This window comes from Sardina pilchardus, chromosome 5 (genome assembly GCF_963854185.1).
Source record: "Sardina pilchardus chromosome 5, fSarPil1.1, whole genome shotgun sequence".
NCBI classification, from domain to species: Eukaryota; Metazoa; Chordata; class Actinopteri; order Clupeiformes; family Clupeidae; genus Sardina; species Sardina pilchardus.
This window is the reverse complement of record NC_084998.1, coordinates 27,076,772-27,104,271: the sequence shown is the minus strand read 5'-3', so window position 1 is coordinate 27,104,271 and position 27,500 is coordinate 27,076,772. Positions and strand designations below refer to the sequence as shown.

The 27,500-nt window shown below is 44.6% G+C and overlaps 2 protein-coding genes across 5 annotated transcripts in view; both read left to right on the top strand.

The window, feature by feature from the left end:
* zgc:175280 (cationic amino acid transporter 2 family protein) overlaps nucleotides 1-10,043 on the top strand; it is an 11,665-nt gene extending 1,622 nt beyond the window's left edge. Inside the window, exons 2-12 of the mRNA XM_062535722.1 lie at nucleotides 2,064-2,437; nucleotides 2,935-3,090; nucleotides 3,637-3,799; nucleotides 4,183-4,313; nucleotides 4,752-4,974; nucleotides 5,855-5,991; nucleotides 6,396-6,498; nucleotides 6,930-7,054; nucleotides 7,657-7,817; nucleotides 8,712-8,820; nucleotides 9,423-10,043. Coding sequence (XP_062391706.1) covers nucleotides 2,068-2,437; nucleotides 2,935-3,090; nucleotides 3,637-3,799; nucleotides 4,183-4,313; nucleotides 4,752-4,974; nucleotides 5,855-5,991; nucleotides 6,396-6,498; nucleotides 6,930-7,054; nucleotides 7,657-7,817; nucleotides 8,712-8,820; nucleotides 9,423-9,562 — 1,818 coding nt within the window. The 5' untranslated portion in view covers nucleotides 2,064-2,067 and the 3' untranslated portion in view covers nucleotides 9,563-10,043. The remainder of the gene's footprint in view (nucleotides 1-2,063; nucleotides 2,438-2,934; nucleotides 3,091-3,636; nucleotides 3,800-4,182; nucleotides 4,314-4,751; nucleotides 4,975-5,854; nucleotides 5,992-6,395; nucleotides 6,499-6,929; nucleotides 7,055-7,656; nucleotides 7,818-8,711; nucleotides 8,821-9,422) is intronic.
* A 1,859-nt stretch (nucleotides 10,044-11,902) lies between these two features.
* zgc:152816 (uncharacterized protein LOC777712 homolog) overlaps nucleotides 11,903-27,500 on the top strand; it is a 22,954-nt gene continuing 7,356 nt past the window's right edge. The window contains exons 1-17 of one of the 4 annotated variants that reach the window (XM_062537157.1): nucleotides 11,903-11,927; nucleotides 13,354-13,549; nucleotides 14,522-14,812; nucleotides 15,263-15,343; nucleotides 15,714-15,775; nucleotides 16,029-16,061; nucleotides 16,158-16,234; nucleotides 16,540-16,601; nucleotides 19,052-19,186; nucleotides 19,466-19,591; nucleotides 20,569-20,727; nucleotides 21,582-21,709; nucleotides 22,410-22,548; nucleotides 25,333-25,597; nucleotides 25,926-26,011; nucleotides 26,385-26,472; nucleotides 27,479-27,495. In XM_062537157.1, coding sequence (XP_062393141.1) covers nucleotides 13,373-13,549; nucleotides 14,522-14,812; nucleotides 15,263-15,343; nucleotides 15,714-15,775; nucleotides 16,029-16,061; nucleotides 16,158-16,234; nucleotides 16,540-16,601; nucleotides 19,052-19,186; nucleotides 19,466-19,591; nucleotides 20,569-20,727; nucleotides 21,582-21,709; nucleotides 22,410-22,548; nucleotides 25,333-25,597; nucleotides 25,926-26,011; nucleotides 26,385-26,472; nucleotides 27,479-27,495 — 1,926 coding nt within the window. In that variant the 5' untranslated portion in view covers nucleotides 11,903-11,927; nucleotides 13,354-13,372. The other 3 variants (XM_062537156.1, XM_062537154.1, XM_062537155.1) reach the window with 3 other exon arrangements.

Genomic DNA, 27,500 nt, shown 5'->3' with positions numbered 1-27,500 from the left:
GTGATGAGTTTATTGTCATGAGATATTATTTTAAGACTGAGATATTGTTAGGAAGGAATAACATTGTATGGTTATTGGTTTCCCTGATCAGTCGGCGATGACTGATAGGATATGGGAGGAGCTTCTTTTATAACCTTACAAGGTTAGGATCATAAAGAGGGATAAGATAAAGAGAACCTCAGTCATGTTCTTTCAGCTTTTTATAGACACTGGCTATGGGTGTGTGTGTGTGTGTGTGTGTGTGTGTGTGTGTGTGTGTGTGTGTGTGTGTGTGTGTGTTGTGTGTGTGTGTGTGTGTGTGTGTGTGTGTGTGTGTGTGTGTGTGTGTGTGTATGACGTGAGTGAATGGACATTGGTAGCTCATTGAGAGATCAATGGTAGCTGTTCCCTGGACCCATACCAGTGGTTATAATGACAGAATGTCCTGCAATGAGAGAGAGAAGGGTGGAGTGAAGCGGAGGCTTGAGAGGGCAGGGTTCCTATTCACACAGCCTCTGGAGGATCAAAGTAGCTCGTTGGGTAATGGGTAACTTAATTATGTTTATATATCGATCTTTGCTATTACAGTAGCTCCTAACTTACCTATTTGGTAACGGTAGTCTTAATTATGTATTTATATTGTATGTCGATCTTTGCAATAGGTTATTAAAGAAACTCATAACTTAATCTACCAGTTGAGTAATGGTAGACTTATTTTATGCATTTATATGTCGATCTTTGCAGTAGGCTATTAAAGGTGCGCTAGTCGATGTTACATGGTTTCTAAGCTAAAACATTTTCTTGTCACATACGGCAAGCATCACCTCACCATTCACTAGCTGCCTGTGCCTTGAACTGAACTTTAAAACATGGTGATATCAGCCTATAACAGGACAAGATCAGCTCATGACAGGATTATAACAGCTCATAACAGGGTTATAGCCGCTCACAACAGGATCAGCTCATATCAGGTTTATAGCAGCTCACAGGGCAGGATCAACTCATAACAGGGTTATATCAGCTCATAGCAGGACAGGATCAGCTCATAACAGAGTTATATCAGCTCATAACAGGGTAGGATCAGCTCATAACAGGACAAGATCAGCTCATGACAGGATTATAACAGCTCATAACAGGGTAGGATCAGCTCATAACAGGACAAGATCAGCTCATGACAGGATTATAACAGCTCATAACAGGGTAGGATCAGCCTATAACAGGACAAGATCAGCTCATGACAGGATTATAACAGCTCATAACAGGGTTATACCAGCTCATAACAGAGTTATATCAGCTCATAACAGGGTAGGATCAGCTCATAACAGGGCAGGATCAGCTCATAACAGGGTAGAATCAGCTCATAACAGGACAGGATCAACTCGTAACAGGGTTATATCAGCTCATAACAGGGCAGGATCAGCTCAAAACAGGGTTATACCAGCTCATAACAGGATTATTATATCAGCTCATAACAGGACAGGATCAGTTCATAACAGGGTGATAGCCAATCATACTGAATGCTAAATGACAGAGATGACAGCCAATCACATGAAACTAAAGCTAAATGACTGATACTGAGTGGCCACTGAAGGGGAGGACAAGATGTATGTTCACCTCTGCCCCGTCACGTCACTCGAACACTAGTGTGGGACAGGTTGGTGTGAGTTTAGAGGGAAAGTGTGAAGTGTGTTTGTGTGTCTGTGTGTGAGTGTGTGTGAGTGTAGTATAGCAGCTATGCTGACGTATGATTCCTGTCCTTTAGAACCACACCATGTGAGAATGTTTAAATATTGATGTTTAGGCTTTTGTTCTGCAGAACCCTGCCCCCTGAGAACATTTAAATGTTGATGTGAGGGTTCCTGCCCCTTATAACCATGTCATGTGAGAACATTTAAATGTTAATGTGTGACTGCCAGTCCTTCAGAACCATGACAAATGTTTAGATGTTGACATGCTGTGTGAGAATGTTGAAATGCTGATGTGTGTGTTCCTGTACTTTAGAACCATGACAAATGAAAATGTTTAGATGTTGCTATGGTGTGTGAGAATGTTGAAATGCCGATGTGTGTGTTCCTGTCCTTTAGAACCATGCCGTGTGATAGCGCTGTATCCTTCCTGAAGAGCCTGACCCGGCGGAAGCCTCTGGAACCCGACGGCGAGGAGTCTAATTTCAAGCGGAACCTGACGACCCTTGACCTGGTGGCGCTGGGCGTGGGCAGCACTCTGGGCGCGGGCGTCTACGTTCTGTCGGGCGAGGTGGCGAGAACCGTGTCCGGCCCCAGCATCATCATCTCCTTCTTCATCGCCGCCGTGGCCTCCGTGTTCGCCGGGCTGTGCTACGCCGAGTTCGGGGCGCGCGTCCCCAAGACGGGCTCCGCGTACCTCTACAGCTACGTCACCGTCGGGGAGGTGTGGGCGTTTGTGACCGGATGGAACCTACTGCTGTCATACATCATTGGTAAGTGTGTGTGTGTGTGTGTGTGTGTGTGAGTGTGTGTGTGTGTGTGTGTGTGTGAGTGTGTGTCTGCCTGTTCACCCACAATTAAATCTTAGAAGGCAGCATTTCACAGAAATATTTGATTCAGACATTCCTCTGTGCCTTGTTGTCACTGAATACTATCTTAGAGAGCAGGATTTTTTTCTGTTGCGAACACTTGCCAAGGTTTAGACCTTTATAACTATGTGGAATTTGCTGCTGCAATAAATAGATACAAATCTTAGTAAATTCAATGTGTGTGTGTGTGTGTGTGTGTGTCTGTACTGTATGTGTGGGTGGGTGAAGAAGTCCTTCCCCAGTCCAAAGTGGTGCCAAAATGGCTTCCAGTCAGCCTTTGTAAAATTGACCTCCTTCCACGATCATCTGCATGCATTGCGTCCGGCTGAAACAGCATGTTGTTTTATGGTCTGTTTTGTCGTCGTATATTGTTTCATGATCTGCTGTGTGGTCTCCATCAGGCACCTCCAGTGTGGCGAGAGCCTGGAGTGGAACGTTCGATGAGCTCATCGGGAACGTGATCGCCACGGCACTGAGGGAACACCTGCCCATGAACCTGTCGGGCCTGGCGCCCTACCCAGACTTCTTTGCAGCGGGGCTCATCATGCTTCTGGCCGGTGGGTGGGGAACTCCTGACAAGAACGAGCTCAGATTCAGACTCCTGATTAAAAGCTGTTAAGGGCCGTTCATACCAAGAACGATAACAATAACGATAATAACTGTAACCATAACGACAACTCTCTCCTGGTTATAAGTGTGATGACTAAAATGTGATGGGTTCTGATTGGCTGTTAGCTTGTTTATCATTCTGAAAAATCAGTCTGAAAGTGATTTCCAACGATATCGTTCTTCATGTCGTTATCATTATATTTTATGCGTGAGCGTCATCAATCTATCTATTCAACCTTTATTTACTCTCAAAAGGTCATTGAGTGTAGTCCTCATTTTCAGGGATGCAATTGGAGATTACAATAACAATAAAACTATTTTCTTTTACAGTCTCTTACTGAGTTTACAGTCTTTAAGTATGATTGTGTTTGGGCTGAGTCTAACTATGTTGTATGGGTAAGAATAGGAGGGGACTCTGTGTGTGTGTGTGTGTGTGTGTGTGTGTGTGTGATGCTATCGGGTCACTCTGACACTGAGCTGTCTCATTCCTCCAGGTATCCTGGCGTTCGGAGCTAAGGAGTCCGCCACAGTTAACAAGATCTTCACTGCCATCAACATCCTGGTCTTGATTTTTGTCGTCATTTCTGGCTTCATCAAGGGAGATCTGAAGAACTGGCAACTCACCCCGGAGTTCATAGCCAACCATACAGACCTGGAGTAGGTGTCTTACCCCAAAAACCCTGACCAAGAGACAATCTAGACAGACAGACAGACATACAGACAGAGGTGCTGGTTCTCCCATGTTGTGGGTTTTGGGGTGTTACAGAGAGACAGCCTTTATTGGGGTCTTGACGTCTAGACGACCCCGGTCTCAAGGGGACCCTGTCTTGTTTGCATGTCCCCAGGAAAATACAGAAAAAACTACCTATGTCCCCATTTTTTTTTTTGAAGATAAAACTTGAATGTATTTCAATCAGATTGATAGACTAAAAATGTCCCCGTTTTTTCCACATTTCCCCTGTGTTGGTCTCGCACATCTGGTCACCTTAGTCTTGTGAAACAGTTAAATATGACAAAATAACGCCTCCCTCCCCCCACAGCAACATCACTGGGGAGATTTTGGACAGCTATGGCTCAGGCGGCTTCTTCCCGTTCGGCATCGAGGGAACGATCGCCGGGGCGGCCACTTGCTTCTACGCCTTCGTCGGCTTTGACTGCATCGCCACCACAGGTCCTACTGCCTCAGAAAGCTGCCTTCTACTTGTCTGTCTATCGATCTGTCTATCTGTCTCTCCTTTTGTCTCTCTGTCTATCTACCTACACATTTGTCCTTGCCCCTCTAATGTTCAGGGTAACTTTGTGGGCCAAAACTCAAATGTAGGGCAAAGTCTAAAGTCACTTGCTAAGACACTTACTTAATAACCATACAAAATCTATCCACAAATTTAATTCCATGAGATGATTCTAAGGACAAACAGTGATTAGTGAGCTAAAAACCAAAACACCAAATGAGACCACTAGTTGAGAACTTTGAATTTGAAACTTTGTTCATTGAATTAGAACTTTGCTGATTGTACTTTGTCTTTCAGAGGAGGCCAAGTATCCCTCCGTCCACCTGTGCAAGTGTGTAGACGACATCTAGCTGACCTCCTTTGTCTGTGTCTCGCAGGAGAGGAAGTGAAGAACCCGCAGAAGTCCATCCCGATAGGCATCGTGGCGTCTCTGCTCATCTGCTTCCTGGCGTACTTCGGCGTGTCGGCGGCGCTGACCCTCATGATGCCGTACTTCATGCTGAGTCTCCAGAGCCCGCTGCCCGTGGCGTTTGAATATGTGGGCTGGGGCCCCGCCAAGTATGTGGTGGCGGTCGGATCCCTCTGCGCCCTCTCCACCAGGTGGGTGCGGTCTCCCGGATCATGCACCAATCACTTCACTCACACAGTAGGTGGGTGGGGTCTCCCGGATCATGCACCAATCGCTTTACTCACACAGTAGGTGGGTGGGGTCTCCCGGATCATGCACCAATCACTTCACTCACACAGTAGGTGGGTGCGGTCTCCCGGATCATGCACCAATCACTTCACTCACACAGTAGGTGGGTGGGGTCTCCCGGATCATGCACCAATCGCTTTACTCACACAGTAGGTGGGTGGGGTCTCCCGGATCATGCACCAATCGCTTTACTCACACAGTAGGTGGGTGGGGTCTCCCGGATCATGCGCCAATCACTTTACTCACACAGTAGGTGGGTGGGGTCTCCCCGATAATGCACCAATCACTTTTCTCACACAGTACATGAGTCGGGTCTTCCAACTCAAACACCAATCACTTCAGATCACTTCAGGGAGAGGAGATGACAAACCTAAAGCTTTCAGCCTGCCCCCTGTGGACAGAGTTGGCATTACATGTATTACTGTCATTGAGGCTATTACTCTGCATAAGACCCACAGCCCTGAGCTTGATCAAAGTTTCTTCACTATCAAGCTACTCATTAGCCTCATGAGTGCTGCCTCTATTCAGTCATTAATGAGGACGTGAACCCAAGACTGATCCCCACTCCTGAACTGAACTGCATTAGTTATTCATTATGTTGGTGTAAGTACATGCACATCCCAGAGCGAGTTAGTCAGCAATCCATCACTCTTTCTCAGGCTGACACTTAAATGCTTGTGTGCCTGTGTGTTCTGTGTACACGTCTGATCGCCTTTGTGTGTGTGTGTGTGTGTGTGTGTGTGTGTGTGCGTGTGCGTGTATTTGTGTGTGTGTGTTCTGCAGTCTCCTGGGTTCTATGTTCCCTATGCCCCGGGTTCTGTTTGCCATGGCTCGAGACGGGCTACTTTTCAAACCCTTAAGCAAAATGAGCTCCCGTCAGAGTCCCGTCATCGCCACCATTTCCTCCGGATTCGTCGCTGGTGAGAACCCGCCTCTTTCTCAGCCCATTCACCTGTCTGTCTCCCAGCCTGTCTGTTTATTGGCCCATTCACCTGTCTGTCTCTCAATCTGTCTGTTTATTGGCCCATTCACCTGTCCGTCTCTCAATCTGTTTATTGGCCCAATCACCTGTCTGTCTTTCAGTCTGTCTGTCTCTTGGCTCATTCAGTTGTCTGTCTTCAGTCTGTCTGTCCCCCAACCCATTCGCTTGTCTGTCTCTCGGCCCTTTTGCTTGCCTGTCTCTCAGTCTGTCTGTCTCTTGGTCCCTTTAATCTGCATTAACGTGTCTCCTGTCAGTGATCCTCATTAACGTGTCTCCTGTCAGTGATCCTCTTTAAAGTGTTTCCTGTCAGTGATCCTCATTATAGTGTTTCCTGCCTTGCAGCTGTCATGGCCCTGGTGTTTGACCTGAAGGCCCTGGTGGACATGATGTCCATTGGAACTCTGTTTGCCTACACACTGGTGGCCGTCTGCATCCTCATCCTGAGGTCAGAGTCAGGGTCAAGGGTCAAGGGTCAAGGGTCGGGGTCAGGATTTATCTGTGGTCCTCATAAGAGTAACAGTAACATGATCCTTATAAAGTATAATGACAAAGATATAATTACTGCGTGTGTTAGAATGGTACAGATACTAGACATATAAAAAATATATAATAATGTGTGTGTGTATGTGTGTGTTGTCATTGTGCAAATACGAGACATACATAAAGTACAATAATGTGTGTGTGCGTTGCAACTGTGTAGATACCAGCTATACATAAAGTTAAAAAATGACTGTGTGTGGTGATTGTGCAGATACCAGCCATATATGAAGTACAATAATGAGTGTGTGTGCGTGTGTGTGTGTGTGTGTGTGTGTGTGTGTGTGTGTGTGTGTGTGTGTGTGTGTGTGTGTGTGTGTGTGTGTTGTGATTGTGCAGATACCAGCCTGGTGCGTGTGATGAGGTGAATGAGAAAGACACTCCCTCCTGGAGTATCAAGAAACCCCCATCGGCACCCAACCCAAAGACCTCACAATTTGTGTCCATGCTCACCGTCTTCATGAGTACGTGTTTGTGTTGGTGTGAGTGTGTGTGTGTGTGTCTTCTTCTATGTGTGTGTGTGTGCATATCATCATGTGTTGATTACACTATATCACAACCCGATTTCCGAAAAGGTGTCCTAGTTGCACTGTGCCTTATGACACATATAGATATCATATCTGTATTACAAATTGCGAATCTGTGTACAGTATGTCTATGTGTGTGTGTGTGTGTGTGTGTGTGTGTGTGTGTGAGTGAGTAAAAAGGCCTCTAAGCAATTAGCCAAATACTGTTCTGTGCCAGAAATCATAGGCAGTCTGCATGTTTGGAAAAGGCGATGCCACCTCTATCCTTAACGTACATAGCCTATTTATTTATTTATGGTTGTGACTATTAGTATAATGTTTGTATTCAAGTGAGACATAACAGGCTCTGTCAATATTTGGATGCTGTGGGGTTTTAATCAATATTGCTCATTCCAAATAAAACAATCAAATGTGTGTGTGTGTGTGTGTGTGTGTGTGTGTGTGTGTGTGTGTGTGTGTCTGTGTGTGTGTGTGTGTGTGTGTGTGCCTGTGTGTGTGTCTGCATGCGTGCGTGCGTGTGTGCGTGTCCTTCCCTGCAGTCCTGCTGACGGTGGCGCTGAGTGTGATCCTGAGCAGGGGCCTGGGCTCTATAGGCGAGTGGTGGATGATCCTGCTGGTGGTGGTGATATCGCTGGTCTTGCTGCTCTCCTTGGCCGCAGTCTGGAGGCAGCCGCAGAGCAGCAGCAAGGCAGCATTCATGGTAAACACACAAACACACGCGCACGCGCACACACACACACACACACACACAGATCAGAAACATACACACACACACACACACACACACACACACACTGCAGTCTGGAGGCAGCCCCAGAACTGTACCAAGGCAGCCTTCATGATAAACACACACTTCTATGACATTCCTGAGGGGTACTGCAAGTGGTTTAGTGACAAACCTGGACAAGCTACCTCTGACTAAGTGGTAAACCTCCTACAACAAGCGTCCTATGGCATTGTTTTATTAGGAGAATGAAACCATACATCTCTTCTATTATAGGAAGTTTACCACTTACTCTGAATTAACTTACTCAGGTTTGTCACTAAACCATGTAGCCTACTTGGAAACCCATCCTGCTCTGTGGATGATTAGCCTGGAAGGTTGATACAAGCAGTCCAACTCCAGCTATCTCTATCTCTATCTCACTCTGAGGCCTCTACAATACTCTTGGCCACATCAGAGGCCCGACATGTTGTTTATTAGCTCAGGGCAGTTACTGTACTGTAGAGTGCATATCCATTATCGCTGCAACGATAATGCTGTTTTATAGTGAAAACAGTCAGCTGTCCATCAGTTTATTGCCTAAAAGCCAACTGTATGAAGGTTGATGTATTTATGTAGGTTTGAATTTGTATTGTGTCGAGCTAGAGGCAGTTTGAGCTCTCACATGTCCCTATGATGACAAATATTGTTGGGAATATAGAATTGTACAATGTACCCATTTTCATCCAGAGGCTCTCCACCTAGCAACTCGCTGGTGTTCACAAATGCTTCTAAAGAAGTAAAGTGAGAGGTCCTATTGGTCCTATTGGTCCCTCTGTTGTTTACCTGTTGGCGTGTTTTCCTGTTTTCCTGTTCCTGTTGTTTGTGTAGGTGCCTTTGGTCCCTGCACTCCCAGTGCTAAGCTTGTTTGTCAACATCTACCTGATGGTGCAGCTGGATGGACAGACGTGGATACGCTACTCCATCTGGATGGCAGTCGGTGAGGACGACTCCTGAGTCAATCCTACTAACCCTCCTGTGTCAATCCTACTAACACTACACTCCTGTGTCAACTCTAACACACTCCTGTGTCAACACTCTAACACACTCCTGTGTCAACACTACAAACACTACACTCCTGTGTCAACACTCTAACACTACACTCCTGTGTCAACACTCTAACATACTCCTGTGTCAACACTACTAACACACTCCTGTGTCAACACTACTAACACTACACTCCTGTGTCAACACTACTAACACTACACTCCTGTATCAACACTCTAACACTTCTGTGTCAACAACACTCTAACACACTCCTGTGTCAACACTAACACAACACTCCTGTGTCAACACTCTAACACTGCACTCCTGTGTCAACACTACTAACACCACACTCTAACACTACATTCCTGTGTTAACAGACACCACACTCTAACACTACATTCTGAGAGTGTGATGCTCTTAATAAACACACGATAATTCCATCCACGCTCCAAATTTACGAACAGTTAAGTGTGCTCGGAGCACTCGGAGTGGCAATTTCTACACCCCTAATATATCAGATGTTTTTTTCTCATGTTTCTCCCCTTGTGTTGTCAGGTCTCCTGATCTACTTCGGTTATGGGGTCCACTTCAGCGTCCAGAAGCAGCGCAATGCGGCGTCTGGAAGCCTGCAGGGGGGTTCCACCGTCGACCAGAAACTGGAACAGGACTCGGATTCACGGCAAACCAAACTATAAACACGACATCTCTAGAATTTATAAATCCAGCACCTCAAGAGTTTATAAACCCAACTGGGTTTTGGAAGAAGAATATTCCTCTTTTTTTTGGGAAAGGGGACCAGTTCCTTTTTTTTATTGTTTATTTGCAAAAATTAACTTATGTTGAAAATAAGCAGACATTCCAGAGTGTATTACTGGGACTGAAACCTGCAGTAGTTCAGTAACTGCAGTTATACAGGATGACGAAACATTTGACATTTACTTGGCCAGTATTCAATTCAATTCAATTCAATTTTATTTATAGAGCGCCAAAACATTACACATGTCTCATGGCGCTTTATTCATGTCTAACTTGTTTATGTGTGTGTGTGTGTGTGTGTGTGTGTGTGTGTGTGTGTGTGTGTGTGTGTGTGTGTGTGTGTGTGTGTGTGTGTGTGTGTGTGTGTGTGTGTGTCTGTGCGCGCGTGCATGCATGTTTGTGTGTTTTCTAAACTTGTATTTTAAAAGACTTTTGTGGATAGTATATCAAAGCGTCTCAATGTCTTTATGGTAACATTTAACTTTGTAACATGTAACTGTAAGGAAAATATATATTTTAACATGAATAAACCATCACTGTAATACTTAATGATTAATAAATGATCATGAATATAAACATATCATTATGAATAATCAGTGTGAATAAACCATTATAATCATTACTAACGATTGTCAGTCCATCTATTCTCCTGAAGAAGAACTTCTGGCTTTTAAAACCTTGACTCTATTTTTAGACCTTTAGGTCCAACATTCTTAACAGGGACAAAAATGATTTAAATTTGTCAACTATGGTCTAGAATGCTGTAACAGTAAGTAAGCAACAAATGGCAATCCTAAGCAGCAACAGTTTTGCCAATGAGTCATTTGCACACAAGGAGTTATTGCACACCTCTAATTGGTCATCTGTGTTTTGTCAGTAGGCCTACAGTAGTTTTCCTTGAGCTTCAGGCTACTTGCTTGGTGTCAGGGTCTCACCTCTGGACTGGGCCGGCCATTCTGTGCTTCTGGTGTGTTCATGACCGCTTGAATGGAATCACATAGGGCCTACACCTTTGATTAATTACATTATGGCAAAGGACGGTTAACCTCAACTAAACTCACAAAGTGAATCACAATTGTGAAACCTTTCCAACACTAGCCAACATAACTAGGCCTAGGGCCTAGGCTATAGCTTGTACTTTTATGATCCCGTGAGGGTAATTTGGTCTCTGCATTTATCTCAATGTGTGAATTAGTGAACACACACACAACACACAGTGAGGTGAAGCACACTCTATCCCAGAGCAGTGAGCTCCCTGCCCAACAGCGGCGCGTGATGAAGGGTTAGGAACCTTGTGCTAGGGCACTTCAGCCGTGGACTGGTCAGGGATCGAACCAACAACCCTCCGGTTGCAAGCTCAAAGCCCTAAGGAGGCCCAGTGTGACAGCTGTAGGCTACATGGTGACTGGTGAGGGCGTAAACCTAGCTTGAAATCATTGGTCCAGCCAAACCAATCACATATTGATCAGGGATTCATACTTTGCCGCAATAACTTAACAAAATAACAATATGAATGTGTAGTCATTTAAAATTAAAAAAAATGTTTGTTCTTCACAGAAAATGAGCCAAGGCCAATGAGTTTGAGAAGAAATAGAAGAACTTTTCTTTTGACAAACATTGAAAACGGGTCCCACATCATGGGAACAGAAATATACTGACAGTGTGTCTTGATTTTTTATCTCCAGTAAATCCAACATACTGGCCTAGCCTACCTTTAAAGAATTTTGCACAGGCGAAACGGCAAGGAACCAAAACATAGGGCCTACGGACCCACCACGCCCACTGTTGACAAAATGGCGTCGACCTGAACGGAATGCTTCAGAGTTTGTTAGTGTAATCAGAGAATGTCTAATAAGGGGAGAAGGACCACTAGCGAAATACTTCCGCATGGTACTGCAACTAGAGGGCGATCGCGAGCAAGTGATGAATGAATGGGTAGCAATGGAGCTGAACCCCCCAGTACCACATTTGTCGTTATATAATTTTTTCTCCTAAAATTGCATTAATGCATGCGATGCAGGATAACTTGACTTGACAATCAGCTGACCAATACAATTTTCGATATGTGTTGTTATTCCTAAAAACCCTTTCAAAGTTTTCATGTCACGTGACACAAGCGAACCACTTTACGGCCATAGACCTAAAAGAAGGTTCAGCTTCACGACGGTCGTAATCGGTCGCGAGTGTCGCGAGCATCCATGAGCTAAATGCTAGCATGTTACAGGGGAAACGGCCCATCCTATGAAAAGCAGAAAGGACATGAGTGACTTTTTATTTCATTTCCAGTGGAAAACCTATACTCAGGTAGCTACTACGACAATGTACATTAAGAAATGAAGTTGTCAACTGTGAAAAAAACGAGTTCTAGCCGCTTAGCCCCATAGACCACAATTCACTTATCACTTGCTCGGCAACGTCCCTAGCGGAATTTCAACAGATTGCAGGAACAATCCGGTACAATGGAGTTAATAGGAAGTGGACCGGCTCTCCCTAAAGGGGCTCTGGTGTAATTCTGTGTCCCAGGTAAATTCAGGTTATTGAATTATTGCCCTGAATGAAATGTGTGATATACCAGAACACGTCAGGAAGTGCTCCCTAGCATCTAGATTTCCATCTACGTTAACGGCTACGTTTTGTAACATTAACGTCAATACATTGGCAGAATTGCTAGCCAGCTTGCCGTGTGGGACCCTGCATTGTTAACATTAGTCCTGTAAGTTATCGGGAATGCTAACATCAAATAATCATTGTGCGTTGTGCTCCTGTTAATGACAATCATAACTACTGCATGTATTGGGACTATCTTTGGAATGAGAGCAGCGTCAACTCCTAATCAACCGCTTGGCTGTGACTGTTTCGGGTGCTAGCTTAGCATTAGATCGCCATTTTGGACTTCAGGAGTAAACTGTAGATAGGTTCGCTATTATAACGTTTGTTGGTTCCAAGGATACTGTGCCAAAGTATCTGCATGTGTGCTCTCCGTTGCTATTGAAGCTCTAGCCAACGAAGGCGGCCTTGTTAGATGTAACACTACTAGCAATATTGAGAGAATGTAGAGACTCTTGGAGTGTGGCTTTTTCCAGCTATGTAGCTATATCGAAGTTAGTGCACGGGCTGACTTCCAAAAAGTTGTAAGAGTTGTACGCTTAACTTAAATCTGAGTTGATTGAGAAGTGGTGCATCTTTGTGTTTTGGCCAACAGTTCAACTTGTGTTGGAGCGTCCCCTGTCCCCCGAGTTGTTGCTACGTGATCTCCTGAAACCATTTGCTGTCTTCAGTGTTCAAGCACACTAACGAGGTAGCTTCTTTAGACAGTGTGGGGATTTTTGCATCAGTTTAGAAGGAGAGCACCAATCATCTGAGAGATTTGTTCATTACTGATTCAAATTCCATCACTGGCTATGTCCATCTGACCCGTGGTAACAGAATTGGTCCATAATAGGTGTTGGTCTTGATATTGAAGCACAGCTTTTGGGCTACATAGTAGGCAATTGGAAACTTGAGAACCCGAAGATGATCATATAGCACATTGTGCTGCAATATGAACTTGAGGAATGTTTTTTTAGAGGGATATTAGAGGAGGTAATCGCACATTGTTGCCTGAGAAACGGAACCTTGTACCTGTAAACAACACTTTGTTGACTTGACATCTCTTCTTTATTATCAGATTGTGCTAGTTGTCCGTCGCATTTGACCTTTGACCCTTGACCTTTCCTACACCATATCCCAGTGACCCCAGCAGTGACGTGATGGACAGTGCGGAGGACACTGCCGCTGCGGACGCCCCGCCCCCCGTGCCCACCTCCAGCCTGTTTGCTGAGCTGGGATTGGCTCCGGAGGACGTAGACGCTCTTGCTCAAATCCCCGAGAACGAGATCAGCATCGAGACCCTCCCCTACCTCATCATGCAGCTCAAGGCTAAGAAGGTATCACTTGTGCCTCATACTTCACCAAGGGTGCCTCTCAACATCTCTCCTCGATCCTCGATGCTCGGTCCGCCAGGCTCGTTCCCACTGATCTATAACTAACACTGGATAGACTATCCCATTGTTGCCGCCCCATCATTCTTTATGTAGATCAGTGAGGATGAGGACCAAGGAAGGAAGGGAGGATGCATAAAAGACGAATGAGAGGCACCCCAAACCCTTTCCATCTTCAGTGTGTGCATGTGCTGTGATAGGCCAGCAGGAGGAGCTGTTGTCCTTGTGGCCTCTAGATGGACAGATAGATAGAGAGCTGGGGGGGTATCCCAAGTACGTGGTTTAGTGACAATCCTGGATAAGTTAACTCAGAGTAAGTGGTAAACCTCCTAATAGAAGAGTACGGCTTCATTCTCCTAACAAAACTATGCCATTGGGCTCTTGTTGTAGGAGTTTTACCCAGGTTTGTCACTAAACCACGTACTTGGAATACCCCCTAGTAGCTTAGTATGACACAATTGAATACCCAAAATAAATAATGAGCAATGCACACAAGTGTTATCAGCGGATAATAAGTAACTGCACTAATTTAGCCAGATCATTATTAGAGTAACATAACGGCTCTGAACATATCATGTGAATTACTTCAAACTGCATGGAGGAATAGGAATCATCTCACAGGCCAAGGCCAAGGCAGTGGAGTTACTGTGGACAAAGAGCAGAGCAATATGACAGACACACACATACACACAAACACACACTCAGAGCGCACACACACATATATCAGTACATATTAAAGGCGTCATGTGATGTCCAGCTGATTGTCTGTGACAAATGCTGCACCCTTGCTGTAGAGGCAGAGCAGTCTTTTTCACTCACCTCTAAATAGACTTTGTCCTGAGGAGGGGTGGTTTGTTTTTTGTTTGTTTTTGAGATGTTGAGACTGAGCTGGTGGTTTGTCTCTTCTGTTCTACTCAGGCTAGCATCCCAACACCCACAACAACCAAGTCTGATACCGATGCTCGACGTGCTGACGACAGTAACAACTCCACCTCCTCCTCTCGCCATGACGACACCCACACGCCCAGCGGTGGACCTTCTTCTTCCTCCGCAACATCCCGACCGTGGAAGTCGCCGTCAGGGACGCCCCGTATTCAAAAAGACGATGACGCCTATCACAAGACCAGGAGGGATTACAGTCGCTTCATCAAGAGTCTAAGAGACAAGTGGTACCCCAAAAGCCTCCCCAAGATGCCCTTTAATTATCAGGTACTCGACACGCACACACACACACGCACGCACACAAGCACACATGCGCACACACAGACACACACACCCTCTGTGTGAACAAAGCCTTAGGGTTCAAATGAGTTCAAGCGAGTATGAGAGACAAGTGGTATCCATATAACCTTCCCAAGGTGCCCTACTCGTGGCAGGTATCCATCACATACACACACTCTCATGCTGCTCATTTATTAATTCATCCAACGCTTCTATCCAAAGCGATATGCCTATGTCAATTATATTATAAGGGCCATTGTCCCTAGAGCAACTTGGGCTTAAGCGCACAAGGGCACAACGTTGGAAGCCGGGAATTGAGCCCCCAACTTTTCAGGGTACTATCCCAGCTCCTTAACTGCTACGTTACCACCGCCCCTGATACTGTTGTTCCTGTGGTGAAGGGGTGGATAACTTTCTGTCCCTCTCTCCGTCTCTCAGGTGTCTGATTTCCATGGCAACGTACCTCACACCTTCCCCCACACCTGCGGCCTGTGCCACTGCAGGGTCAACTCCAAAACGGTGAGCCCCTGCGTGTGCATGCGTTAGTGTGTGCAACAGGCCCGTAGTTTTAACATGGGCTTGTGTGTACTGCAGGACCGATTGTTGGTGTGTATTGCAGGACTTGTTTGTTGGTGTGTACTGCAGGATTTGTGTGTTACCGTAATTTCCCAACTATCAGCTGCGGCTTATACATCGATTTAGCAAAATTTAATGCGCGAGTGTGTGTGTACTGCAAGAGTGTGGGATTCTGTATTGTGTAGTGGTGACAGTGACTGTTGAACATGTCCTACATTTCTTATTCCTGTCTCTTCTTTCTCTCCTCTTCTGTCTGTTTCTCCCTCTCCTCTCCTCCTCCCCTCTCTCCATCCTTCCTCCGTCTCCCTCTCAGACGTGGAAAGACCATCTCCGTGGTGTCCGCCATGATTGCTCCAAGAAGGAGCTCTTAAGACTGTAAGTGGGAGCGGACAGGAGGGTAATTGGCTAGTATAGTTGTACCGTAGGTATTGGGCTGCACATGTGAGGATGCTGCAGTTAGATGGGGGCATACTAGGTGATTGGTGATAATGAATGTAAATAAGAGGATGCTGCAGTTCGATAGGGGCATAGGTGATTGGTAGCCAGGTGATAAATAACTATACATATAATATGTAATACGTATAAATGACTGATACCTTAATGGTTGATTTCTGCTTTTCACCTGCAGATTTCCCAGCTGGGATCCCTACCAGCAAGGAGCGTAAGTAACACTAGTTTAGTCTGTTGCACATTCATTCGTACACACACACAACACACACTCTCACACAAGCATGTTTGTTGTTCCTGTCCCTCTCAGGTCATCCCAATCCCTCTATCCAAATGATACAGACCGCAGACCTGGACGTTCCCTCAAACACCCGAGCCGTAACACAGGTAATCATCCTTTTGCCCGGGTAACCAGGGTATTCCCTCAGATGTCCAGCAGCATACAGTGTATGTTTTCTGTCAACAAGCATTCTCACTGCAATACACTCATAAAAACACAGCACTCATAAAAACACAGTAGTAGTGAATAATTATCAAACAGGTCCGTTATACCGTCTTATGGCGGCCGGGACAACTAACTAACATCTGTGCAAGCGCAAAGAGCTTGTTGTTGATTATTTTCCATTTTGTAAATCCTAAAGCTTCCCTGTCTTGGGACTCTTGTTTTGCTAATCCTTCCTTCTGCTTCCCAGGTGGAGCGCTCCCCAGCTCGGACATGTCCATCCCCAAGAGGGTGCTGTCAGGCCCACAGAAGGTCAGCCTGAACTCTGAAACCTGCTCCCAGGCTGTGGTGTACTGATATACTGCCCTATCACCTTTTTCAATGCACTTTCTCTTGACCTGGGGGGGAGGGTGTTTCACAAAACCTAGATAAAGGATTAAAGCAACACTAAAGAGTTTTTTGTACCTTAAAATGATGTTTCTAAAATCTTCTCAGTGGTTCATCAACTCGTAACGGGGTGAACAGCACTTCCACATTCACTTCACGGCCCTCATATCAGCTGTAACCGCACTATGTAAGTTTGCCAGATCGGGTAGCGGATCTGTAGTTCGATGAAATGAGACATAAAAAAACTACAAATTTGACTTGCTTTCGATGTCGCAATACAACATTCTTTCATAAAATAACGCAACATACTCTACTTTGTCTATCGACATTGTTGTTTCCTGGATAAACAAATAGTGTGCGTGAGACAGATGAAAAGTGCTTTAGTGTTGCTTTAAACTGGGATTTTTTTGGTTATCTTGGATGAATTTAGCCTTGACTTGGTTTCACAAAAGAGATACACATACGTTGCCATGGGAATTTATTCTCTGCACCTACCCCGGTCTGGACAGGCTAGCAGCCAAGCTAAATTAATTTGAATGCTAATTACATTATCTGATTAATTCAGCTAGCTGTCATTCAAATCAGACATCCATGTGAATTTTTTAAGAACTTAATTCCAAGCCTCGCTATATCACTTACAGTACCCTCCAGAATTATTGGCACCCTTGGTAAAAGTTGACTAAAAATAGGTATAAAAAATAATCTGTAGGTGATTTATTGTACTCCCACAATGAAAACAATGAGGAAAAATATACCTTGCAAGGCAAGCAAATTTATTCTGAGAAAAAGGAAAATCTCATCAAGAAAAAAATATTTTTAACAAAAACAGCTTGCTCACAATTATTGGCACCCCTGAAGCATATTATGTACAACATTTAACAGGAGCATTTTCCTATGTAAATGCAACGTTTTAAAGTAAATCAGAGTGTCTGTGAACTTTCAGAAGTAATTCATGACGTTCTTTTTCACTATGGTATGAAAATGAAGTCACTCAGAGGCTAAATCCTCTAGTCATTTTTCAACATTGGAGAGACAAGAGAATACACTAAATTGAAATAAAAAGAAATTGTGTTGACATTTGTAAGTAAGAGGATGTCTATGGAAACTAGGTATTTTGTTGAAAATGCCTATATTTCCAATTAAAATGATGACTAAAAGGTTCTAATCATCTGGAAATGTGGCAAACATGCTTGGACAAAGACCCATGGCTATTTTGCTCCCACGCACAGTATAAGGGATGGTATGATAGGCAAAAAAAATCAATAAGAACCACTGTTGAGAGTTACAGACAAAGCTATCATCTTGGGGTCACCAAGTCCCCCCAAAAAATCTTCAAAAGTGACCTCACTGCTAATAGATTATTTAGACAGCATGTCAGGTTAAAGCCAGTAGAGTCATTTAATGAACAATGTAAATGGCAGGAGTTACTGAATGGTACCATGACATGTCTGGGAGTGTGGTCTATTGTCAGATGAAAATAAAATTATGCTCTTTTGCTAAAAACACTTAAGGTGTCTTTGGCGTACATAGAAGAATGACTATACTAAAAAGAACCCCATGCCTAATCAGAATTATGGTGGAGGGGCTGTGCTATTGTGGGGCTGTTTTAATTCCCAAAGGCCTTGGGAACCTAATTAAGGTGCATGGCATCATGAACACCAAGAAAAACCTGAACATTTTAAAAGGAAATCAAACAATCTCTGCCAAGGCCCTAAAAGTTGGTCATGATTGGATCATTCATCAGGTCAATGAACCAAAACAAATGCACAGATCAAAACAAATATGGTTTACTGAACACAAAATCAAGCTTCAGACATTGCCATAGCAGTCCCCTGATCTAAACTCCATAGAAAAACAGTGGGATGAGTCAACGAGAAGAATGCACAAGTGTGGACCTAGCAATCTGGACAATCTGGGGAGGTTTTGTAAAGATGAATGATCTTAAATCCCTTACTTTGTATTCTCAATCTTTATGGGGTGTCAGAGACGAATATTACATGCAGTTTTATTGACAAAGGGAGGTTTAAGAAGGTATTACAAGTAGGGGTGCCAATAATTGTGAGTGACGTGTTTGTATTAAAAACATTTATTTCTTTATGAGATTTTCCTTTTTCTCAGAATAAATTTGCTTCCCTTGCAGGGTGTATTTTTCCTCATTGTTTTCATTGTGGGAGTACAATAAATCACCTAAAGATTATTTTTTAGACCTATTTTTAGTCAACTTTTACCAAGGGTGCCAATAATTCTGGAGGGTACTGTATCTTGGATATCTTAATTCTGCTTTTGTGAAATACTCCTCTAGGTTACCTAGGAGCTGTCAGTCACCTTCATAGATATGTGTGGTTTAAGAAACCCTTTGCCCTCTCTCTTTCTAGCCTCTGCAGCGTCCTGTCTTTAGAACCAGAGTGGTGGTCACCAAGTTCCCTTTGGGTTCTGTAACAGTCAGAGACTTGCTAGAACTGGCAGAACCGTTTGGAACAGTTGTCAAGCACCTGGTGTTCCCCTCCAAGGTATGTGGAATTGTGATTGTGTGTATGTGCATGTGTGTGTGCATACAGTATGTAATTGAGTGTTTCACCTGCATTAGCTTGAATGTTTATTATGAAGTATCTTTATTAGTTCTATCTATTAGCATGTTGTTGCCCTTGTTCACCCATCCAGACATCTTTTCTCCAATCCACTCATCTATCCATCCATCCATCCATCCATCCATCCATCCATCCATTTATTCTCCAATCCACCCATCTATCTATCCATCCATAATTCATCCACCTGTTCTCTCTGTCCAGGGTTTTTTGGAGTTCAGCTCTCACACTGAGGCCCATGCTATGGTATCACATTTCTACGACAAGCTGGATTTCACCAAGCAACACAAGATCTACGTCTACCTCTCCCCAAACGTTGCCAGTATACAGGTAATCTGTGTGTGTGTGTGTGTGTGTGTTCATAAGTCATCATAAGTAAAAATGTCAGTATTGTGTCAGTATGTTGTAATAAATAGTGTCATATAGCACTAAGGTCCAAAAACACTAATTAGACATGCTACTTTCTCCACATCCTAGCCCTTTCTGAGACCTTTCTGAGCTTTAAGGACAGGGATCTAGAGCAGTGGTTCTCATAGTGGGGAATAGAGCCGTGTCATGTCAGGTGGGGAATAGAGCCATGCCAGGTGGGGAATAGAGCCATGTCAGGTGGGGAATAGAGCCATGTCAGGTGGGGAATAGAGCCATGTCAGGTGGGGAATAGAGCCATGTCAGGTGGGGAATAGAGCCATGTCAGGTGGGGAATAGAACCATGCCAGGTGGGGAATAGAGCCATGTCAGGTGGGGAATAGAACCATGCCAGGTGGGGAATAGAGCCATGTCAGGTGGGGAATAGAGCCATGCCAGGTGGGGAATAGAGCCATGTCAGGTGGGGAATAGAACCATGCCAGGTGGGTAATAGAGCCATGTCAGGTGGGGAATAGAGCCATGCCAGGTGGGGAATAGAACCATGCCAGGTGGGGAATAGAGCCATGTCAGGTGGGGAATAGAGCCATGCCAGGTGGGGAATAGAACCATGTCAGGTGGGGAATAGAGCCATGTCAGGTGGGGAATAGAACCATGCCAGGTGGGGTGCGAAGAACAGGAGGAGCTTTTTGCTGTTGTTGTTGTTAATCTTTAAAAAGCAAGGCAGGAAATGCAACATGGAAACATTTATTTTTCTAACATTGCCAGTTTGCCTGGTTGATGGGGTCGGGTGGGGCTTGAAAATTCTCCACCTCCAAAGTGGGGAATGACAGAAAAAGTTTGAGAACCACTTATCTAGAGGAAGCAGTAGTTAATTATGCTACTTTCCGATAGATCCGACCCTTTTTAGCTTGAGATTAAACCCGTTGCTCTGCTTTCTCCAGATCCCTGGAGGCGGGGATTCCAGAAGTCAATCCAGGAGCTCGAAGACTGGCGCAGTTCTCTTCACCCGCCTGCCCGACAAGAAGGACACCGAAGAGAAGGTTCTAGAAGTCGTCAAGATGTTTGGTGACGTGCGGCGCTCCAAGTTCAGTGGCTCAGAGGTGAGTGTTAGGCCACTGTAGCCCACTGGACACCAGAAGAGTGTTAAAGGGATATTCCGCCATTTTTGGAAATACGCTCATTTTCCACCTCCCCTCGAGCAAAACAATCGATATTTACCTTGTTCCCGTTCATCCAGCCATTCTGTGAGTCTGGCGATACAACTTTTAGCTTCAGCCTAGCATAGATCATGCTAGGATTCAGCTGAATCGGATTAGACCATTAGCTTCTCGCCTGCTAGCTTCATGTTTAAAAGTGACTAAGATTTCTGGTAATTTTCCCATTTAAAACATCTCCTCTCAAGTTAGAAAGTGCAATAAGACCAACTGAAAATGAAACCTGGCGTTTTTCTAGGCTGATTTGACATGGAACTACACTCTCATCTGGCGTAATAATCAAGGCAACTTGCAAACGTACCATAGGCGCAGTGATATCATACGCAGCATCTGTAAATAGTCCCCATAGACAACATGCAGTAGTAGTGCCAGTAGTTTGCAAGTTGCCTTGATTATTACGCCAGATGAGAGTGTAGTTCCATAGCCAGTTGGCCTTTCAGTCACTAATAGGCATGTTCTGCTTTAGCTGGTGTGTCTGTGAGTTTGTCTGTGTGTGTGTGTGTGTTTGTGAAACTCCTGACACATCTATCCCACCCATAGCATCTATTTATTTGAAAATGTACTGTATTTAGTCCTTCATTCTAATACTGCCCTTATTCTTTTTTACTGTTTTTTTTATGTTATTGTTGAGTGTTGTACTAGAGCGCAAAGATTAACTGGAGTCAAATTCCTTGTTTGTTCACGCAAACCTGGCCAATAAAGCTGATTGTGATTCTGATTCTCTCTCCGGTCCCATGCAGGCCCAGGTTGAGATGGTGGACCGGGAGGATGCTCGCCTGATGGTGAAGTACTACTACGACCGCCCGCTCAAGATCCTGGGAACCAAGGTCAAGGTGACCATGCTGCCGGACCCCAAGCACTCTTTGCGGTGAGACACGCACCTCCATGAAATACACACATCCACGAAGTACACACCTCCACGATATACAGCCCCCCCCCCACCTACTCACTCACATACACACACACACACACACACACACACACACGAGATGCAAGCCCCGCCCCCCCAAGACACGCATATATTACTTCCGGGTATATATTTTATGTGGTATGTTGCAAGTTTGTGATGCAGTTACTGGAGCCCGCGATTCATTTCTTCCCCTGGGGGACAATAAAGTATCCTTTATCTTATCTTTTATTACACCGCGAGACACAGACCCCCAGGGGTGTGACACACATCACCCACTTCCTCCTCCCACAGACCTCTGTTCGTCTACAGTTCTGTCCTCCTCATTAATTTTCAAAGACTTTACTCAGAACAGATAAATCTAGTTCTGCTCTCCTGATTACTTTCCAAACTCTTTATTCAGAACAGTTCTCGTAGCTGTTCTCCAGAGTCGTTATTCAGATAAGTCTAGAAATAGAGGAAAAGAAGTGAGTGAGGTAGTCGACGCATGACTCATTGTGGCACTTATTCTTACTGCCCTCTACCTTTTTAAAATGTTCCTATAATTGTTGTTGGATTTGCTTTAGATAGCTTAAAATGCTCACCATGACGTCCAGTAAGTCGCTTTGGTTAAAAAGCGTCAGTAACATGACTGAGTCGTGTCCGTCTGTTGTCGTCATAGTGACAGTCCCGAGAGGAGCCACAGCGGGAGCCGGCACAAGAGCGAAGACCAGACCAAGCCGCCTTCATCATCCTCATCCTCAAAGGACAAAAGTGGGGACGCCACAGACAGCTCGACACCAAGTGCTCCGGTAGAGCAGGTGAGAGCAGACACTGGACAGAAACTGTCTCTGGGGGCTGGGGGGCTTTTATGCCTTGAATTTGGACAGGACAGGACGAGAGAGAGAGAGAGATGGGGTGGGATCAGGTAATGACCCGGGTCGGACTAGAACCCAGATCCCTGTGAGCACGTGGACCCCGTTATGGCCCCGAGACTGTGTCAATTATCAGAGTTATGAGGGGAGTTAGTGCAACAGAGGCCTACTGATGTTATTTAACCTGTGTTCGTGGAACAGCCTACTGATGTTATTTAACCTGTGTTCGTGGAACAGAGGCCTACAGATGTTATTTAACCTGTGATAGCGGAACAGCCTACTGATATTGTTTAACCTGTGTTCGTGGAAGTTGGGTCATTCCGTGTCAAATCAGACAAAATCCAGGAAAATGGTTGCAGCACCGACTCGGATTTTCTTCAAAGTTTGTATACACAATGTTTAGGTTCCATAACTAAAATCTGTGAAATATTTTTGTTCAATTCTATTGTTTTCATTGTCTTTTTGCCCTTGCCTTTTTACACTCTCTAAATGACCTTATCTTGGAGGCCATGTTAAGGTACTCATATCTTAAAAAGTATAATTCCTAGCCTGACTAAACTTTATAGAATGGAAGACAAGCATGTTCTCAGTAAGATTCAATGATTAAATGTTTGTACCACAGTCTCATTGGTTGTACAGAAGTCCCTAGTTTCTGAAAAAACATGCAAAAAAAGTGATATTGAGGGTCTCAAAACTTTTTTATTGGGACACACCTGCCATCAATGAGTCTTTTCTATAGAAATATAATCCTTTGTTAATGTTGTCCCAAAATGCGAAGTCTCCAAATCAAATGAATTTGACAATAATAAGGATAAAACAAGGCATGTTTGTATTTTTGTGTCATTTTCATGCAGCTGAAAAGCTATGTGGGGTAGGTAGTAGGATCATGAAAATCTATGTGGAAATAGAAAAGTATATGGACATGTAGTGTGTAAAGTTCTAATATTGCATCCAAGCCCCGTTCACAGAATAAATGCATGTAGTTACAGGTGTTTTGGTAACACCAGAATAAACATTTACAATAAAAAAAAGGGAAGTTTGGCACCCCCCTCTGGCGAAACAGTAGCATTTTGCTACTTTTACAAGGCATTAACTCCGGTAGCTATTTGAATGGAATGGAAAGGCTATATTTTACTTCTCGTATTCAAAAAGAAGCAGAAATTCCTAATACCTTGAAATTGAAAAGGATACCAAATACACCGAATTATGTACTTGAAATTATGTTTTAACGATTAATCTAAAATAGGCCTTTCAATGGTTGGTGGCTGTGAAGTTCTCAAAGGCCATTTGAATATCTTCATACGTCTTACACTGTTCAGAATGCCACTCAGGCACCGCAGCATGATGTGCAGGTAGGGCAATATGTGTCTATGATGGAAAATGGTGGGTAGGGTATGCCTTGGAGAAGTCAGAGGAGCTGGAGGACTACAAGGTCAAATTCCTGCACCCCAGTGGACCAGCTGCCATTCATGTGCTGTGTGCTGTGCCAGCCCCAGCCACTACCAGGACAGGACGGCAGTACGTATGAAGATATTCAGATGGCCTTTGAGAACTTCACAGCCACCAACTAATGAAAGGCCTATTTTAGATTAATGGTTAAAACATAATTTGAAGTACATAATTCGGTGGATTTGGCATCCTTTTCAATTTCAAGGTATTAGGAATTTCTGCTTCTTTTTGAATACGAGAAGTAAAATATAGCCTTTCCATTCCATTCAAATAGCTACCGGAGTTAATGCCTTGTAAAAGTAGCAAAATGCTACTGTTTTGCCAGAGGGGGGTGCCAAACTTCCCTTTTTTTTATTGTAAATGTTTATTCTGGTGTTACCAAAACACCTGTAACTACATGCATTTATTCTGTGAACGGGGCTTGGATGCAATATTAGAACTTTACACACTACATGTCCATATACTTTTCTATTTCCACATAGATTTTCATGATCCTACTACCTACCCCACATAGCATTTCAGTTACATGAAAATGACACAAAATACAAACATGCCTTGTTTTATTGTTATTATTGTCATGGTTATTTGTCGTGGAGACTTCAAATTGTGGGAAAACATTAATTAACTGCCGTATTTGAAGAGGAAATAGTGACTGATACCAAGTGAAAAAGATGAACAGTTTTTTTAATACCCTAAATATCACACTTAATGCACGTTTTTCCAAAATTGAGGGCCCTTTCGAGAGTCAAGAGACATTTAGTACAGACTTTAAACTGTTTACACATGCTTATTATGAGTTGATCTTCCACCCTAGAAAGTTTGGGGAGGCTAGGGAACATATTTGTCAAGATATTAATGCCCAGACATGGCATGTGTTTTTCAAGCTGTAAAAATGAAAGAATTTCAAGGTCTAAAAAAGATATGAAGACAGATGATTTCCACAGAAATATTTCACAGGCCTTGGTTTTAGGACCCATTGATGATATACACAAAGTTTTAACAAAATCTGAGACGGTGCAGCAACAATCTTATCTGATTTGACACGGAATGACCCAGTTGCTTCTGACTGAGAGTTGAAGTCTGCTCTGGTTATTGAGCTTTATTGCTGTAAGGGTTAGCGTTGGTTATCTAGTTGTGTTGCTGGAAGCAGAGTTAGCATTAGTGCTAAGTTGTAAGTAGGGTTAGCGGTAGAATTGAGATTGCACAACTATTTGCTGTAGCAGTGGCTACTTAGCTGCAATGAGCGGTTTGCTGGAAGTTGCATTTTTTTTCTGCTCTTAGGTCAGCGACGAGACTCGATTGGAGGAGAAGCCAGCAAAGGGCGGGCCTCGCGGAGAGGCCAGCCAACCAGACGCAGAGTGGGCGGACCTACGGGAGGAAGACCTGGACCCTGAGGATGTGGAGGAGATGGAGCTCGGCGAGGAAGAGGAGGATTTGGACGAGGAAGACGGGATTCCTGTGGAGGATGAGCGCGGGCTGGTGGAGGAGGAAGGCTCTGATGAGCCCACGGAGGTCACCGAGGGGTCAGAGGTCACGCATGGCGAGGGTGAGTGAGTTCGTTAGTGTGTGTGTGTGTGTGCGCGCGCACGCTTTCTTCTTACTGCTGTCTTGATGGAAGTTTGTTTATTTCTGATGAAGGTGTTTTTGTTTTTGTTGGTTGTGGTGCTAATGCGAACAACAAACAGTGAGGTGGATGAAAAATGAGTTCTCTTTTTTCCCCTCTGTGGTGAGCTGACCAGACTCTCTCTCTCTCTGTGTGTGTGTGTGTGTCTGTGTGTGTGTCTGTGTGTGTGTCTGTGTGTGTGTGTGTGTGTGTGTGTGTGTGTGTGTGATGTTCCCCCCCAAACCTAAATGAACACACAAACTGAATGTAGAGAGGGCGGAGCCATCAGAAGGCCCAGCCCCTGATGCTGCTGGGACAGCCCAACCTGAGCAGGCCTCAGGAGATGAAGACAACCAGGTATGAAACCCACCACCATGTGCACGCACGCATGCACACACACACACAAATCACTCAGAGACCAGGTACACGCACACCAATCATTCAGAGACCGGGTACATACACACATACACCACACACCAATCACTTAGAGACCAGGTCCAGACACCACACACTAATCATTTAGACACCAGGTACACACCACACACCACACACTTAGAGACCAGGTACACACATACCACACACCAATCACTTACACAGTTAGACAGATTGACTAACACTACATAGTCTTCTCTGATGTAGAATATAGATTTTAGTTGTTCAAGAACCATGAGTTTGTCATGTGGTTGATTTGGTGGGTTAATGTTTCACTTCGGTTTGTTGGTATCCGCAGCAGGAGGACGCAGAGATGTCGGACTTCCCTGATAACCTGGATGACTTTGTGACGTTAGATGAGCTGGACTCGGGCACCGACATGCTTGGTAAGAGAACTGGAAGCAGAACCAGATGTGCGTTAGCCTAGAAATCTAGATGCACCTTACCCCTAGGGTAGTCTAGGAACTCTCCGTTGGCTTGCGAGCTGGAAAAATTAAACTTCCAGGGCCAATCACATTGTGTATAGAGTCGGTGGGTGGGCTTAACATAATGACAATTGACCTGCGACCAGAAGTTGTGACTCTTAAGTGTAATCCCCATCCTGCTACTTGAAAACAAGAAGATGATTGGTTGTAGCGCCATCCTATTGCGTGGAGAGGGAATTTGAAAGACAACTGTTTATCCCACCCCTCCCATTAAGCCCTGTCTATGGTGAGGTCCCAGACCCTACTGTACACCTTGATGTGGGTCTGGCTCGTCAGGTTATGGCCGGCGCCCACCGGACACATACGCGGCCCGACGTGACAAGTGAAAAATGAGAACTCTTTTTTCTATTTTTTTTAACGGAGCAAAGCCCACTGCAAACGTCTGCCGTGCGGCAGCCGCACACAGGGCTAGAAAACTGTTCTAAAATCCTGCACGTCAAGCCCACACCGCTGAACGCCGTGTCTGGTGGGCACCGGCATTTAGACAATCAGAACCAGAACCAGAACCAGACATGCTTGGTAAGCCAATCAGAGCGCAGCAGGCTGGTCAGAATCACACAGCGAAGCGGAACGGCCTTGATGAAACAGCGCAAGCCTTTAGCGTGGGAATTTAGATTGAGCGTCTCTAAAAAACACTCCCTTAAATCCAAATCCGTTGGACTTCCATTTCTAGTCAGTGACTGTGTACGATCTAGAGCACAACAGCGGAACGGCCTTGATTAAACACCACTAGCCTTTAGCGGTAGTTTAGATCGAGTGTCTATCAGTTGTGCTTTGATTCATAGTCTGTGCAGTGTGCAGTCTACCGTAGAGCCCCAAAGGCGTGCTGTTCATGAAAACCTCTTCTTCTGTTTTTCTCCCGCTCGCTCTTCGTCTCTCCTCTCGCTGACCTTCCGTCTGTTTCCAGAAACTAACGACTTCCAGGTGAG